This window comes from Rousettus aegyptiacus, unplaced genomic scaffold (assembly GCF_014176215.1).
Source record: "Rousettus aegyptiacus isolate mRouAeg1 unplaced genomic scaffold, mRouAeg1.p scaffold_m13_p_1, whole genome shotgun sequence".
Taxonomy (NCBI): domain Eukaryota; kingdom Metazoa; phylum Chordata; class Mammalia; order Chiroptera; family Pteropodidae; genus Rousettus; species Rousettus aegyptiacus.
Window position 1 is genome coordinate 95606962 of NW_023416284.1, and position 17378 is coordinate 95624339.

General features: G+C 37.7%; 1 protein-coding gene across 2 annotated transcripts in view; it reads right to left on the reverse strand.

The window, feature by feature from the left end:
* BTBD9 (BTB domain containing 9) overlaps positions 1 to 17378 on the reverse strand; it is a 363080-nt gene that overhangs the window by 86030 nt on the left and 259672 nt on the right. For both annotated transcript variants that reach the window (XM_036217549.1, XM_036217550.1), the window contains exon 8: positions 13595 to 13784. In XM_036217549.1, the coding sequence (XP_036073442.1) occupies positions 13595 to 13784 (190 nt within the window). The remainder of the gene's footprint in view (positions 1 to 13594; positions 13785 to 17378) is intronic.

Sequence of the window (17378 nt, forward strand, 5' to 3'; positions counted from 1 at the left end):
ACTTCTGTCACATTCTCAAATCTCATATTTACTCTATTAGGACCCATACAATGAAATGCTTGCCTGTGCATTCTCTCTTTCTCTCATACTTACTTGGTCTAAATTTCCTCCCTTTAACTCCCTTCTTTAATGAATTTCCTTCATGGAATTCTTCTGCAAAGGCTTTCACATGAAAACAACTACCCTCTAAAACAGAAAAATAAAACTATAAAAGTTGCAAGTGCTATACAATATAAACACTCAGTATAAGTAGATTATTCTATTTAAAATCTGAGATGTCTCACAAATCATAATTCTCCATGTGGTACATGATGTACCATTAAAATAAACAGAAGATTAATCCGAATAATAATAGTAACATCTTCTCCACCAATATGAAAAAGTGAGAATCCTAACTGTAAGTACTTATAAACAAAAGATAATCACTTTAAAAAGTAACTGTGATAAATCTTTTGAAGAATGTTAAGAAGCAAGAAAAAAAGCAAAATTTAATGTAATTTTTGGTAATGACTAGAGGGAAAAATGGCTAATTATGTTTTTCAACGGAATACTTTTGATCACTGGCCACTCAGTACAGTTTTCTTGATCCAGGTCTTCAAAGCGGGGATCATAAGTTTTAATTCAAACATTTTCAGCTGAACATTAATAACTAACTTTTCTAACTGCTAAACAGCTGTAATTAAATTAAACTGGTGTGGGTTACAGGACCAAAGGCTAAATGGATAGTTGTCATTTTTTTTTCTGGAATCATCTATATATACTATTTTCCCCAGAGTAGGAGGCCCCAGGCAAAGGCTCAGAGTGGGGAGGGGTTGTGGTTCTCCCCACTACTGAAGATGTGAGGGTACAGTTTCTGTCTCATAAATACTCACCGAAATTGCAAAGGGGCTTCCTCTCCCTTCCACAGTTGTTTGGTTGAAGGATCAGGAGACAAGAGAAAAACACTCCTTCTTTAGAATGTATTCTGCACGAGCTGCCTTTTTAGAAATAACCTTCCCAGGTGCCGACATGAATATTCACTAGAGTATACTGGGCACAAGGGCCAGTCTCTCTATGCTAGGTACACTAATCCTTCAAAATGTATTCTAGGCAAGCTACCAGGGTAAACTCCTGTACAGAAACTGGGCTTTCCAGTGATGAATATTGGATGGCTGAAAGAAGAAAATCTGAGTGAAGGAAGCAGAGATGAATAAATCACCCATATCTGTCTAAGGCCTTGCTGCTGGCTGGCCCTTGCCACTTTGATTCAAGCACAGCATGTGGCTTCATTAGAACATTGTACTCTGCGAATTAAACTGTTTCTTTTGTTCATCTAGCTTATTCTTCCTCATCAAGAACAAACATTTATCTTTCCTGTGCCCCAGAACCCTATCTGCTGGACCCCTTGCTACTTCTTATTTTGTCTAATAGGACCCACATAGGCATCTTGAGAACACAGTCCTTGTACCTTGCAGAGACCCATGGTGCGTGCATGTCTGCACATGCGCACACACACATACATGCCACTACATTACTGCTGTGACTCACATTCAGAAAGATACAGACTGAAAAGATTAAGAATCCTCACAAGCCAGGGAGGAATCATGTCTAAGGTAGGAAGATCACAGATTTCTCAGGATCTTCCCACTCTTGACATTAAATCCTTAAGAATCAACATTGAGATTCATGCTGAGGGACAGAAGGGGCCTGGCTAAGGCAGCCTGAGTCACATATGGGACTCTTGTAACTAACATTCTTCAGAGAGTTAAATCAATGTTTAGGTGTTGGGGAATGGGAGACATCTTGGAGTAACCTCTAGGAAGTGGGTGCTGGAACTGTTCCAGCTGTAGGCAGTTTGTTCCCTAATAACTTGGGACACATTCAAGAGCTTGGGAGCTCCCAGCAGCTCAAAGGAAGAAAGCAAATGAGCCAGGAAGAAGAAAATAGTATGGCTTCTGTGACATTATGGATCAAGTTATCTCCTTAGCCCCTTAACCATGAAGGGCTCCACTGACTCTCTTTCAGCCTCTAATAGACACAAAGACATTCCAGGGCAATATGGTATAACTAGTAGCAGTGCATCCAACGGGAGACCAGAGTCCCAACTCTGCCTCTATACTGCAACCTTACCTTCTCAGATTTATAATCTGTTAAATGGGGAATGGTGGATAGGGGATGAGAAGAAGATAGATTTTAATATAGGTGATTTGTTGATTCCTTTTTTTAAAATCATTTTTTTCTTTTAATTACAAAATATAGCTGACCCTCCATATCTGCAGGTTTCACATCCATGAGTTTATCCAAGCATAGATCAAAAACAGTGCATATTTTCGATCCGGTGTTGGGAATCATGAATGTGGAAAGCTAACTGTATGTACTGTTCTACACCATCTTATATAAGGGATGTAAGCACCCATAGATTTTGGTATTCTCAGTGGGTACTGGAAACAATCCTCTGAGAGTACCACAGGATAACTGTAATACATGATAAGGTCTTTGGTACCTCTTATAAAGTATTCATCATGAAAAGGTAATATAATTATTGCAAACAAACTATAAACTAAAATTTCCAAAAATATTCTTTAGTAGCAGAACCCCTTTATAAACAATGTCATAGAAACCTCAATTTCCATAACAGATAAAAACAGAACTTCTCTACTAAGGTCAGATTTGGGACCTATGCTTCATCTGCTGGACTTCCTCTTAATACACCCTTGTGGCAGCCACCAAGGCTCGGCCCCCACAAAACACTGCAGGAAAAACCACTGGGTTGTGCTGTTTATCTTGTCCCCTAAACTAAATGCTGATATTAATATTTATCTTTTAATAATTGGCATATAAGTATCATTATTTACACTTTTAGAAATCATGAAAGGCAAATGGACTTCCCTAATTCTTCGCTTTCACCTACCTGGACCAGAGCTGTTAGTGAGGAAAGGAGCTAAACAGATTAAGCAGCGGTAAACTGTTGTTCATAACTGCCTCTTTTATGTAAGTCAAGTTTTATTGAAACACAGACACGCCCACTAGCATACAAAGTATAAAATTACTACCTGGCTCTTTATGGGAAAAGTTTACCAATGTCAAAAATAGACAGAAAACTAAAGTTGTTCTCACTGAGCAGTAAAGAGTTATGGCACCAATGTATAAAATAAAGGTATAGTTTAAGGCTGAGCTTAGCCTAGAAATGTCTAAAATCTCTTCTGTGGAAAGTGTTTCAGTAGATTTTCATGTAGCAAATTCCACATGGAATTTTTAGATTCTGCTATAGTCCTAATCCCATCGACTGTAGTGACAATTCTTGGCTTGCCTTTCACCACAAATTTCTGGTATTTCTCCTAAGACTAAAAGAACAAGAAGAGAAATGGGACCAAAAAAACAAAAGCTCCAACTAAAAATGAAAACCTGGAAATGATTCCCTATTCCCTGAACTGATAAAGTGCCCAGAAGTTGCATTCTCAAACGGAAGCCACACGAACTGAAAACAGTCACTGAGCACCATCGTCCAGATCCCGACTACGGGGCATAAAACTAGTCGGGTAGGGTGAAAAACTTACAGAGCCCTTTAAAGTCAATAAACAATCCACACACAAAAGTGATGTAGTCATTGATAAGGCAGTTAACATGACAGTAGTAAAATAACAATATATCAGTTATAGAGGAAAATGACACCACAAACTAAACCATACCAATTAGATAAGGCAGTGTCGAGTTGTTTATTGGTCCCCGGGAGAAAATGGATTTGTATGGATCTATCCCCTTGCTATCTCTTCAGCTCTGTCTATTGTGATTATAAAAAGCAGCTTACAAGATAGCTGACCAAGGCAGTCTGACCACAGAACAATAAAAGCCTTATAGTGCTTGGTGTTTTATCAGAACTACTCATTTGGAATCTCTAAGGAAACCAATTTTAAGTGGATGACTTTATTTAACATGTTTCCCTCAAATAGTTCCAACTAATCTCTACTTTTTTCCCCTGAGTCTAACACATACAGCTAAAATCTCACTAGAGTGGCAAAGCCATTTACCTATTCTACCAAGAAGGTTATTATGATCAAAATATTATTTATCTGGTTACTGCCAATTTTCAAAGAATCCTCTATAGATAATGCTTTAGCTGTTTATAATAGGGCTACTGTGAACCTTCTAATAAAGACAGTACTTGACTATAGATACTTTATTATTTTTTTAACTTTAGGGAAGAAATGGATGCAGAAGGTTAGATAGCAAGAAAAGGATTGACAAAGGTTTGCATTAGACATCAGGGGACAATTAAATGGTATATGCCTAAGGGACTTTGGAACAAGATTATCCTTGACCACAACAATCCATTCCCACAAGGTTCTTGAGGTAAGTGTATACCAAGGAAAGTGACATCAAGAAAGAAGCGAATGGATACTTTATTGCTAGTAGTAGAATTTTTGACCCAAAACTAATGCAAACGGCATAGGACACAGAAGACTATCTGTTCCCGAGGTGGTTATGCATGAAAAGCTTCAACCAGAGCAAGGTAGAGGCCTGCTCTGTACTTTCTTCAACACCTAAAACTTATTCTGCATAAGGAAAAATCAACCCAATACACAGTCTTGTGCCAATGAAACAGAGTGAGTATGGGAGAGATCAACTCGAGGCAAAATTGGGAAGATATTTTACAAAATTTGCTTAATTTCAGTCATGCTGAGTATCATCTGTCACAGCACTGAACAAGGAATTCTTCCTTGTCTTGCAGATCCATGATTTATTTACTAAGTGTTGTTTCTCTCTCAGCCTTCTGCATTGCAGTAGTCTTCTCATCACTCTCAGAACTTAGACTTCTGGTTCCCCAAAAAACTGTTGAATAAAAAATTACATCTGTGGTTCCTAGTAGACGCTGGAGTCTGAGCCGTGTGAATGCTTAGGGACCAGAAATCCTGGAGCCATAACATTTAACAAAAGTTTATACCTTAGAAAACAAGGGTGTGATGCCTTCTCTAATTTTCCTTTTAAGCCCACAGGAGGCTATGAGGACCTTGGAACAAACTGGAAACCTCCAAGACAGTTTTAGCAACAGTTGCATTGCCATTTTCATGGTGGAGAGAAAGAGAAGGAATTCAATTAAACGTTGGTCTTTTCATCTTGCATCTATTTATTTATTTATCAAATTTTCAACTACAGTTGACATAACATTCTACTCCCCTATCTTGGCTGGAACCTGGTTTCTTTATCTTTTACACAAAGACAGTGAAGCAGCTAAAGCTCCAGAGCTACTTTAAGATGGTGGCAACTAAAATAACCATTAGCCATTTCAAAACATTAAACTGTACAGAAAATCTAAATAGTCTTGATTGATATTTGGTTACAATCAAAGGATAATGTGATGTAGCCAGACTGGTAATATCATAATCATCGAGGGACATGGTTTCAGACATCATAAGGTAAAAGGAAGGAAGAGGATCCTAACTGTTAAGCCTTAGGGGTGAAAGGAAAGAAAATCCACGGAGAAGTAAAAGCATACTCTGCAGTTATCTAGTAACCAATACCCCTTATATTGAATCTGATACATTGTTGAGAGGCAACACAGCAGAAAAAAGATGATTCCTCAGCTGGACCTAAGCCCCTGAGTATCCAAGAAAGTTGCTGAAAGGAGTCTCTGAGGGGCCCCAAAAAGCCTGCCATCATAATTGTTTTTCCTAGAAGAAGGATGCAGAATAGAGGTGGATGGAGATATAAGAGGTAAGAAGGGGAGGTGCAAGAGTTTCTTCTTAATCTCAGCACTTCTGCTTGTCCTTAACTAAAGATACAAGGATATTTTGGTCAAGTGTTCCTGTGATTACCAGTTTGCAAAGGGTTAAGTCTAAAAAAGGGAGAGAGAAATAGAGAGATACGCTGACATCAGGTGCTACCAAGGTATACCAAAAGCATCTTTAACAGAGTGACAAAATTGGGCTCCTGGGGGGAAAAACCTCTGATTTAAGGATATCTGAGGAATTGAAGGTTTTCACAGGTAGATTACTGCTTTGGATTAATTCAAGGATTAACCGTAAATGACTGTGACCCTTCATCAGTTTTCAGATTAGCTTTATTCACTTCATACCCAAAAGGTATTTCCAAGCAATGTGATAAATTTGTAGAAATTTCGTTCAAATTGCTGGAAGGGCTATGCTTCTTTCAGCTCTCATGAGAACACATTTGTGTGACCGTGCATGGTCAGTCCCAGGGTAGCAATGTGTGAAACACCTGCCAAAATAAAAGCACAGAAGGAGTAGGCTGGTGCTTTTCTATTCATTTGATCTTCCAAGGTGAATGATTCTGGTTTTGAAAATGACTGTTTAAAGCACTATTGGTGAAATGAGTATTTTTTTGAGAGGGGTCTTAAATAACAATTCTGTGTATAATTACTAAACGTACATTTGTACATGAAATATGGGTCAAATGGGGCTGATAGACTCTGTAAAAACGTCTTCTTGATGGGTTCATCTTTGGAAACCAAAAGGATTTTTCTTTTCATGTATCCAGCTATATTTTATGATAACTAGTTGTCAAGTGCTCTAATCACCCAAGAGTGATAAATGGTTGACATGTGAGGTAAATCAAACACACACACACACACACACACACACACACACTCTCACACAACTTTTCTTTGGCATTTAACCTTTCCTGCTTTTCTAAAGAACATCTGAATTCTAGTGCCCCTCCTGTATTTTTAACATGCAATTTAGTTGCCATAGCAATACTTTCTGGTCTTGAAATACCTCTAGGATGAAACTGGCAGACGCATATTTACCATGCTCCCAAACTCTGCTATCTGTTTCTAGGCTCCAGGATTTCTGGTCCCCTAAGCATTCACACAGTTCAGACTCCAGCGTCTACTGGGAACCACAGATATAATTTTTTATTCAACAATTTTTTTAGGAACCAGAGTTTTGTGGTCTGAGGGTGATAAGAGAACACTTTACTGTGATGCAGACAGGCTGAGAGAGAAACAACACTTGGTAAATAAATCATGGATCTGCAAGACAAGGAAGAATTCCTTGGTTCAAGGCTGTGACAGACGACACTCTGCATGACTGAGATGAAGCAAATTTTGTAAAATATCTTTCCAATTTTGACTAGAATTATAGGCAATCTTAATTCAAGCCACAGTAGTCATATATTTTGATGTTTGTTGAATTCTTTAGACTATAAAAAGGGAATTTCTAGCTTTCTAGGTTGCAAAAGAGGCTGTCTTAATGTAAATAAATGTATTGCTTGCCTGTGCAGCACTCAGACAGAATGAAATGGAAGTGGCATGGAATGTGTGAGGCAAACATCCCTACCTGTGCTAATGTCAGTGCCTAATTCCAGAGCTTAATCTCAGTCATTTGTTGGAGATGCCAAATCTTTAGCAGTTTCCTCACATACACTTAGATCAGACACACTGAGCAAATATGATGCCAAATTTAGTTGATATATAGAACTCCCTTTAGCTGCACTAACATACTGTGTTGTCAGTTCAGTCAATGAGTGTTTATTGAGTACTCACGGCACAGAGTACTGTACTAGGCACTTGGAAATCATGGCAAAGACCCAAGTCCATTTCAATCCTACAAAATCACTATCTTTAACTGGAGATTATCTGTGGTCCTATGAGATTGAGGACCTCACAGATGTGGAAAACACTTAAATAATTACAAAACATCATTTGGGTCATTAGTTTTGATTCCTCTCCCACCCTTATTGACTAAGCCTTCATCTGGAGCTATTAAATAGGAAATAGAATGGAATGGTATTTGATTCCTCTCCTTTTTCTTTTCTGTACCTAGCCTTTGGGTGGGAAGTGGATGAGCAATGGTTTGCAGGGTGGTAAGCAGTGAGAAGAAGGAACAATAGCAGTCAAAGAGGGGTCTTAGTAATTTACAAGGTGAATAGATCACCTAGAGTTGGTTGTAGCCACACAATAGTGAAAGGGTAGCTGAACCAGGCATGCGCTTGATAGCTCACAGAGAAAGAAAAACACGCTGGAATGAATAAGGACCACAGTGGCAAATCTAATTTTTTTTTTAAAGGATCAACTTACTATCACTTCATTTTACGTTTAATAACTGCAAAAATACTGATTTGTGGTTCAAACATTCTGTGTCAGATTAACGTTTATAAATAGTAGAACTGGCTTTTCTTACTACAAAAAGAACTCCCACAAACTAAAGAAATTATGAATAACCATCAAGAACACACTTTGGGCTAAATCCATTTTGTCCTAACATATTATATGCATCTAACATTTTCCAGCTGAGGAACTCAAAATATTTTTGTGTCGTTAACTCCTTAGTCTTCACAATACCTAGGGCGACTATGGGTTTATTAGCTGTACCTCTCTGCACTGTTTCATCTTTGGACGGCCTACTTACTTACAATTAGGTTTGCTAAAGCATTATGGGCATTTTACTTATAGTATTGCACACATCAATTACAAAAGCATCATTCTCAAGCTAATGTTAAAATTGTTAATTTAATTGACTATCTTATAATTAGGGTTTCAACAAAGTGATATTATTTATTAGTTGAAAAAGACTAGGTATGGGCATACTTAAATGCACAGTGTATGTGATTTCTCATATTAACCTGAAAACACTTAAAAGAATATCATGATTAGCAAGTCGAAGACAATAAGTCTTAAACTAAGGTGACAGAGGGACTATAAACTAAGACATTAGGTAGATTTGGTTAGTTAATATGACTCTACCCTGGCCTTTTTATGTGGTCAGGCCTCTGAAGATTTCCTGTTATTTAAATTTTAATGTTTTTTAAATGGCATGAAAATGATATAATTATTACTCAGTTATCCACTTTTCAGGCACAGTCCAGGCAATTTCTCTTTTTCTCTCAAATAAAATGAGTATCTTCTGCTGTGTCGGTAAACCTAGCAACAACAAAGACAAACTCCTTCATTTCCCAGTTATACTGCCTGCTCCAGCTCTTAGGAAAGACAAACACAAACAATGGGGAGAAAGTTTCCTGTTACACTGTAAGGTCGAGGATGCCTCCTGCTGTTTCTTTTCCCCTTGGATAAGGGCAAGGAAGGTGCCTCCAAATAAATGCATGATGGCCTCCCCAGCCCTGCCGCTCAGCAAAGAAAACTCTCTTCTAATTGTTTTAATGAAACGCTGGGATGGGGGTTGTGCCAGTCTGTGGGATGGTTTTGGGAGCTGGTGACTAAACAAAGAAACAGCAAGGAAACCTCAGGGCCGTCACCTCTCCAGGTTACCTTCCAGGACTTGCCTCTTACTCTCCAGCCACAATGGCCTCCTTGCTGTTTCTGCAGCATGCCAGACTTGCTCCCCTCTCAGGGCCCTGGCACTCTGTCTGTGATGCTCATCTCTCAGGTCCCCAAATGCTCTTCTAAATCTAAAATTGCACTGTCTCCATCCCCTAGTCCTCCCTCCTGATTGCCTCATAGCACTTCGAAAGAGCTGACATATTACAAATAGTGTTTGTTTACTGTTTACCTCCCCCACAAGAATGTCAGTTCCATGACAGCACCAATAATATTTGATGACTGTTTTCTTTATTCAATGCTGTATCCCCAGTGCTTAAAACATTGCCTGGCACACAGTAAAAGGCTCAAAAAATGTTGAATGAAAAAAAAAAATAGGGGGAGGTGGAGATGGTCAGAGATCATGTTTCAAGGTCATTTTCTCCAGGATACCACAAGGGAACTGGTACTAGAATACTAGCAAGATTAGGTTCCTGCTGACTGTGGTTAGGTGCAAGCATTGAAGAAGGCTCGGTGCCTACTCAGCTACAGGGTTAACTCGCAGGAAAGGAAGAAATGGTTTCTGGGGATGAAAACAGACAAACAAAGGGAATTTTTACCCATAAAATAATCATGTCTTCTCTTAGGAATAAAGAATGCAGTGGTTGAGATAACTGGTGTTTGAGACCTTTGCCCTTGTAGATGCCATCCACAAGAAATGGGAGTTTTAAAGCCAGCGCACCAAGAGTCTCCGAGAGTGCCAGGCCACCATTTGGGGCGGGGAGCGCTAGTCACTGGGCTCTGCAATGCTCTCTCTCCAGGCGTTGACACAAAATCACGGGGCTTCTTTGGGTACAGTGACTAGGAAAGTGAGTCGGCCATCACAAGCAATAGAAGCTGTAGGTCAAATGTCACTGACTGATTAATCAACCTATCTTCGGTCAATTATCCATCCCCATAATGAGGTGCCACTGATCTACTTTCCTATCAATAAACATCTATCTGGCACCTCAGCTGCTGCTAACCATGGCCTGCCAAGATATCCAGCATCATCTACAGGCAGCAGTGGTCAAGAAATCCTTCTCCCTTTCTTCTTAATAATGTCACAGAAGAGGCAAATGCAGTTCCTGACAACATAATGTGAATTTCACAGATACGTGTCTCTCTGAGCGCTCAGCCAGTTACACAGGGCTTCAATTGCATGGATTTTCTCGCTGCAGAAACGATAGCTGAGCTTAAGAAAGTTGAAGGTTTCATAATGTGCTGAAACACACATTTCTGTCTTTGGTTGCGCTATGCTCATCATCCCTCTTCTGAGTAAGGAAAAGAAAAATTATTTGGGGGAATCATTTTCATTCCACATTTAAAGAAAGCCAAATGGACACTGTTCTCTCTTGCCTAAAGCCCTGATGACACCTTTTTCTGGAGTCAGATTCAACATCTCTGATTCTCTGAATAGAGACAGAGGCCAAGGCGGCCTTGTCACATAGGAGCCCATTTGTCTCTGAGTTGTCACCTTGGCAAAGACCTCATGAGGTCTCTGATGGGTCTAAAATTCCACATTTCCTACTATACTCATGATAATTTACCCTTCTATCTTGACACCTACTATACCCATGATAACTTACCCTTCTATCTTGACAGACTACCTCATCTGCACATTTAATCTGTCAAGGGATGCTTATTCTGAGTTGCTACAGGCTTTATTATCAGGTGAAGCTGGGAGGAGGCAGCAAGTAAACAGTTACAATACAAATACGACAAATGCTCGCGGAATGTATGATATCATTAAACAAGAATGTCTAAATCAGCCCAGGAGAAAATGGAAGGTTAAAGAAGCATTCCCAAAAGAGTAGAGTCTTGAAGAGAGAATAAGAGCCAGGTAAAAAGGTGGGTGGTAAGAAGGTAGTGAGAGACATGAGCAACGAGAACAGTATGTTCAAAGAGCTGACAACATGGGGATAAGAGAGGGGTGACACACGTGCAGAACTACGAGTAGCTGGGTAGGCAGAGCATGCGTAGAGTGGGTGGAGAAGCAGGAGACAGGCTGTACAGACAGAAGCAAGTCAGATCATTCTTAAGTGCCTTCATCTGAACTTTTTTCTAAAGGCAAATAGTAGCCATGAATTCTCTTAGGAAGGGGCATGATGGACTCAAACTTGTGGTAACACTATGGGAGATGGCTGCAGGAGGGAAAGGAAGGGTTAGATGAAAAGTGTGGAAGACCAGGTTGGTAAGAGAAACTACAAAGGTGTAACTATGATGATGGCAGTGAGGATGGGGAACAGAGGAAGGATCCGTAAGACATGTAGGAGCTAGTAGTATTGACAGCACTTTATGGCTGACTCGTTGAGTGGGGTAGATGAGGAAGAAATTTAGAAAGATTCACATGTTTTTAGCTCAGGTGATAGATAGATGGATGGTGCCACTGAAAAAGAGGGGGAATCACAGTGTGAAGCACCTTGAACAGAAGGGGAGGTTAATGGAATTCCATTTCTGACATATTGGTTTGAAATGTACAAGGAACATTTTTAGGTTGAGGGGCGTGAGGTACTAAGTAAGCAGAGAGAATACAGGGAACATTAAAAGAGAGTAGGCAGAGCTACTAAGCTGTCAGTTTGCTTTCATCTTCACTGGCAAGAAACTGGTATTCAAATTACAAATGGCAGAACAAACATAATAAAGAGAAAATTGAAGCCCCAAATAGGTGAAGTGAAAGAAAGAAAGTATCTAGTCAATTTAAATGATTTCAAGTCTCCTGGCTCAGATGAGTTACACCACAAGCCTGCTGAAAGAAATTGCAGATGTAATCTCACAGACACGATTGGTAATCTTCAAGAAATTGTGGAGACTATAGGAGTGCCACTGACAAGAGAAGGACAACTGTTTCCTAGATTTTTAAAGTGAAGAGGGATAGAGTGTAATGAGACATATTCAGATAAGTTTCATAGCATCTATGACAAAAATTCTAGAATGGCTTATAAAATAGATGGCTTATGAATACTTTAGTTAATGCATGCAGCTGAGAAAAAGGAAGGAGGGGGTGTTGTTTGCTATATGATGGAAGTTTATTTGTACTAGTAGCTATTCAGACTGACTTTGGCTTTTCTCTTCCCCTTTCTGAAGCACAAAGTGAATTGTCTTGTCTGCAGTATAAATTCAGGGCTTCTCTATCCATGATTTGTTGTTTATGGTGTTCAGTCTGTATGCAGTCCTTTATGAAATGGGATTGACAATTTAAATGAAGAAATCACAGACTGAATTCTCCAAGAAATCCACCACCACTTGTCAGGGTACCCCCAAGAACTGGTAAGCAACAATAACTTCAATGGTTATTAGCCTAAATGTCAATAAACATTTGCCTATTAGAATCTTACTATCTTATTTTTTTGTGTGCTATTTCTCTCTTTATACATACTGACTTTAAAACTTAGAGAACAGGAAACAACAAAGCAAATGTGGTAGAGCATGATGGTAGAAGGCGGTCATGTGCCCCAGAAGGCTAAGATATAATATAAAATAGCTAATGTAAAATATAAATACAAATATAATTAATCTTTCAGAGACTTTCTTAAAACACTAAAAAAGAAAAAAAAAAAGCAGCTTATTCAAGACCCATATGGCTCCCTTGAACTAAAAGTACATCCTCCAGGTCAGCGGTCCCCAATCTTTTTGGCACCAGAGACTGGTGCTCCTATGAGAATCTAATGGCACCTGGTGATCTGAGGTGGAGCTGAGGTGGTGATGCTAGTGCTGGGGAGCGGCTGCAAACACTGATGAAGCTTCGCTCCCTCTCCTGCCACTCACCTCCTGCTGTGCAGTCTAAGTTTCTAACAGGCCACTGACCACTACCGGTCCACAGCCCCAGGGGCTGGGGACCCCTGCTCTGGGGGTATCACCAGTCTCACATTTTAAAATTATATGGTCCTATAAATCAAGCAATATTTGATTAAAGTTCTCTTCTTAAAATAAAATGACAACTAAAAACCAGACACAAAGATTAAGATTTTTTAGAAGCAGGCCTCACATTCAGAATTGTTTGATTCCTATGTAAAGTCATTTATTAAAGTTGAAAATGATTTTTGATTCTATATAGCCTGTCTTGACATTATCCTATAAGTCCTTAACCAATACAAACTGAGACTTGAGAAGGAGGTAAGCCATATCTAAAAAGAGGCCTCTAATCTAGTCTCTCCACAAATCTAATTTTGGTGTACCTCCCCACTAGAGAATCCAAACAAGTACCTTGTAGCTCTTTGTCTCACCCCTATCCCTCCCCTTCTCGATATTTAGAGCAAAAAACAAAAGAGAGTCTTCGGAATCGTCACTGTACTGAATGAAACACAATTTGCACATGTGTCCTCCACTTTAAAAGTAAAGAATGAAAAGAAATCTTCTTACCGTATTGACCCGATCATGTACGGCTGTGCCAGCTGAACAACAATCGCACCACTTCCTAGCTGATGACATGTATAGCCAGAATCCCAATCATAATTTTTGGTGTCCCCATTCAGCAAGGCATTTCGGCTCCGACTGACTCCTTCAATCACACTGGCACAATCGGCAATTGTTGCAACATTCTCCATGGGAACTGTGAATCCAACATAAGATTTGGCACAAGGTAAGAGTAGCCCAACAGTGTGCTATGAAAAACACTAATTAATTTCTATCTCAAATGAACGATAAAAGGGAAATTAGAGCACCTTGATTATATCAAGATATGAACACATTTTCCATGACAAATAGCTTTAAAAAAAAAAAAAAGTCGAACCTAAGGTTGGAATAAACCAAACCACATGTAGCAATTAACCCTAAATAATTTCATTATAAAGAAACATGATACCCCATAAAATACAGAATGGATACATTTGAGAAATATTACTACATGGAAAACTACACAGTAATTAATATTAATGAATCACAGCTATATACAAATAAATGAATCAAAAGACAATGCTAAGCGAAAAAAGCAAGACAAAAACAGTAGGAGTTCATTTATATAATGTTTTAAAATGGCAAAACTAGAAATATAAATATAAAACTAAAAAGGAAATCTAGGGAATTATGATACAAAATTCAGGATAATTTGTCTGGAAAGTAGGAGATACAATTTTGGAGAGGCTTCAAAAGTACTGGTCTTATTCTGTTTTTAAGCTAGGTGGTGGGTACATAGGCGCTAGTTTTATTAATATTCTCTAAACTGTACATATTACATGTAATAAATATAATAAATTCGTTTAAAGAAAGAATATGTATATATTTTCCCGTATTTTAGAATTCATAAAGCAGGAAAGTGATCCAGGACATAATACCAATCTCTTTTCAGAATATACAGTTTCCTTCAGCCCTGATTCATTTCCGTTTATTGCTTGTTTATTATTCTGTGCATTTCAACACATGGTCTTTTCTTTGTTCATAAGCTGCTGTATTTTGAAACACCAGCTCTGTTTTGATTCTGAATCTCTTTTTATACTTCAAATCCGTATTGAGCATGTTCATTTATAAAAATGAAGGGCTTCCACAAAATGATAGCTGTCCAGAAATGATGTAGTCTCTAAACACTAAGGAAAGAATGATAAAAGGTGAGGGCCTTTTAAGTCCCCTGGGACCTTTTCTGTGCATTTACTTGTGCTGGGATTTTCTTTATACATTTAAGTTATTTAACCCAAATCAACAATTAACCCTAATCCCTTATGTTCAAGATTTACAGCTTTCTTTATATAATTTAAAAATAGATTGAAAAAAGGCTATATCTCATTAGATATATACTGTACTTTTCAGTTCAATACTCTCTGAAAAGAGAGAGGGTGAGCAGTACTACCACCATGCCAAAACATTTCTAACTTTATAATGATGTGGAGTAAATAATCTTAAATATATCTTTTATGCAATGCATTTATTTTCCAAAGTTGGGCATGCCTGTACTTGAGCCCTCATCTCATAGACCTACACTAATTGCTTTGCTCTCTACAGATGAGGACAGCCATCCACAGATTAAAAAAAGAGTAACAGAGGATGGATTTTCTGGTAATGAATCCCCTGACTATGAAGCTTAACTGCAGAGCAAAAAAGCAAAAACACTGATAAAATAACCTGTAAAGACAGTTTCCTAACAGAAAAGGGGTTTAGAGAGAAGCTCCTTGTGACTTTGAAAAGAGGCAGATGAAGGACTATATTTAGAGGCTAAGTCATGATACCTCTGTCTCATAAAAAGAGGAGGTAGTCTGTGATTTGGAAGATAGAAGTTAAGGAAGTGGTATGAGATGCACAGTAAATTGAGCTGAGACATAAAATAATACTGTAGGTAACAGGCTGCAGTAACAGACAATCCCCACTCCCCCAGGTACATAACATAGCACACATTTATTCTTTGCTCACTCTATGTATGTATTCAATGACAATCAGCAAAGTGGCTCTGCTCATTGTAACCACTCAGGGATCTGGGTGACAGAGGCTTTGTGAGCTGGGTACTGACTCTTAAAACTCTTACCCCCAAAGTAACACACATAGCTTTGCTCACATTTGGTTGACTAAATAAGGCAAGTCACAGGACCTTACCTAACTTTAAAGAGGTGGGAAAGTGCAATTCTGCTGTATGCCCAGGAGAAGAAAGGAAATGTTTGGTGAACAATATTAACATTTACCACAAACATTAAACTAGGATAAAGGAACATTCAATAGACAGATAAATCTAATTCATCTGTTGACTGAATTCATGTAAAGTATATAAAATATTTCAATGTATAAATATGCATTTTCAAATCTAGTCCCCTGCTAAGGACATTTAGATTGTTACCATTGTTTTCTTTGTAATTACAAACAAAGGTGTTTTCTTGTGAAAATGGGTAAGAGTTTTTTCAAGGAATACATAAGATTTATATATGGAAGTGGAATTACACTTACTGCTAAGAGTTAACATCAACTTCCCTGGATATTGTCAAATTATTCACCAGAGTGGTTGTAAAAACTTATACTCTCGACTCATCATCATTCCTCCCCAACAACATTTGGTACTATCAGACAGATGATTGTGACATGATATCTCAATGTGGCTTTAGATTTTTTTTTTTTATGAGATAAAGTTGAACTTATTTTTCTCTTTTTTCCCTCTGGTTATGATTCTCTACCTCTTTTCTGTAAACTGTCTATCTTTATCTTTGGTCTATTTTTCTATTGTCTTTCTAACTGATTTGCTATTTTTTTTGTTGGTTAATGTACTGAGTTGAAATATTTAATATTTTCCTTTACAATTTGTGCTTTTCCGTTCTTATTTATAAATTCTTTCCTACTCTGAATTCACAAAGTTATTTTCCTATATTTTCTTCTAAAAATTCTCAAATTTTCCTTTTCACATTTGGTTCTTTAATTTATTTAGAATTTTTTTCTGGTACTCTGTAAAATAGGAATTCACTTTCCTTTTATTCATAAGTTATCCAATTTCCTCAGTATCATTTAATGAAAGGTCCATCCTTTGTCCCACTAATTCATGTTACTTAGTCACATATAAATGCTTCATATATAGTTACATCTTTTTTTAAGACCTGTACTGTTTCACTGATTTGCCTAGCTTTGTGCCTATACCATGCTGTTTTAATTACTTTAATTTTATGGTTATCTTAAAATCTGATAAAGTGAACACTTCTCCTTTCCCTTCTCCTTTTTTCTTCAAAATTATCTTAGATATTCTTATTCCTTTTAGGAAAATTTTCATTTTAAGTTTTCAAATATACTAGCTTACAAAAATGTTCACAGTATTTATTTTTATTCCAAATATTTTTATTTATATCTTTTTGATCAGCCCTACTTTATTACTGTTATCAAAGAAAAACTTCTGGTTTTACTGATTATTTCCTACTTCAGTAAATTTTGCTCCTTTTTATTTTTTCTTCCTTCTACTTCTTTGCAATTACTCTATTTTTTCCTAACTACTTGAAATGAATACTTATTATTATACTTGAAATGAATACTCAATATTTCTTTTTTTCTAATACATGAGTTTAAAGCTAATATGTTACCTCTAAGTCATCATTTATCCTTATTTATCCTTGTTTTGACCTATAATATATTGAAGGATACTACTGGTCAGGTATTGTATAGAATGTCCCTCAGTTTGGCTTTGTATGATACAGAGTGTTTTACAAGTTGATCGCATCTAAATATTTTCTAATTTCCATTATGATTTTTC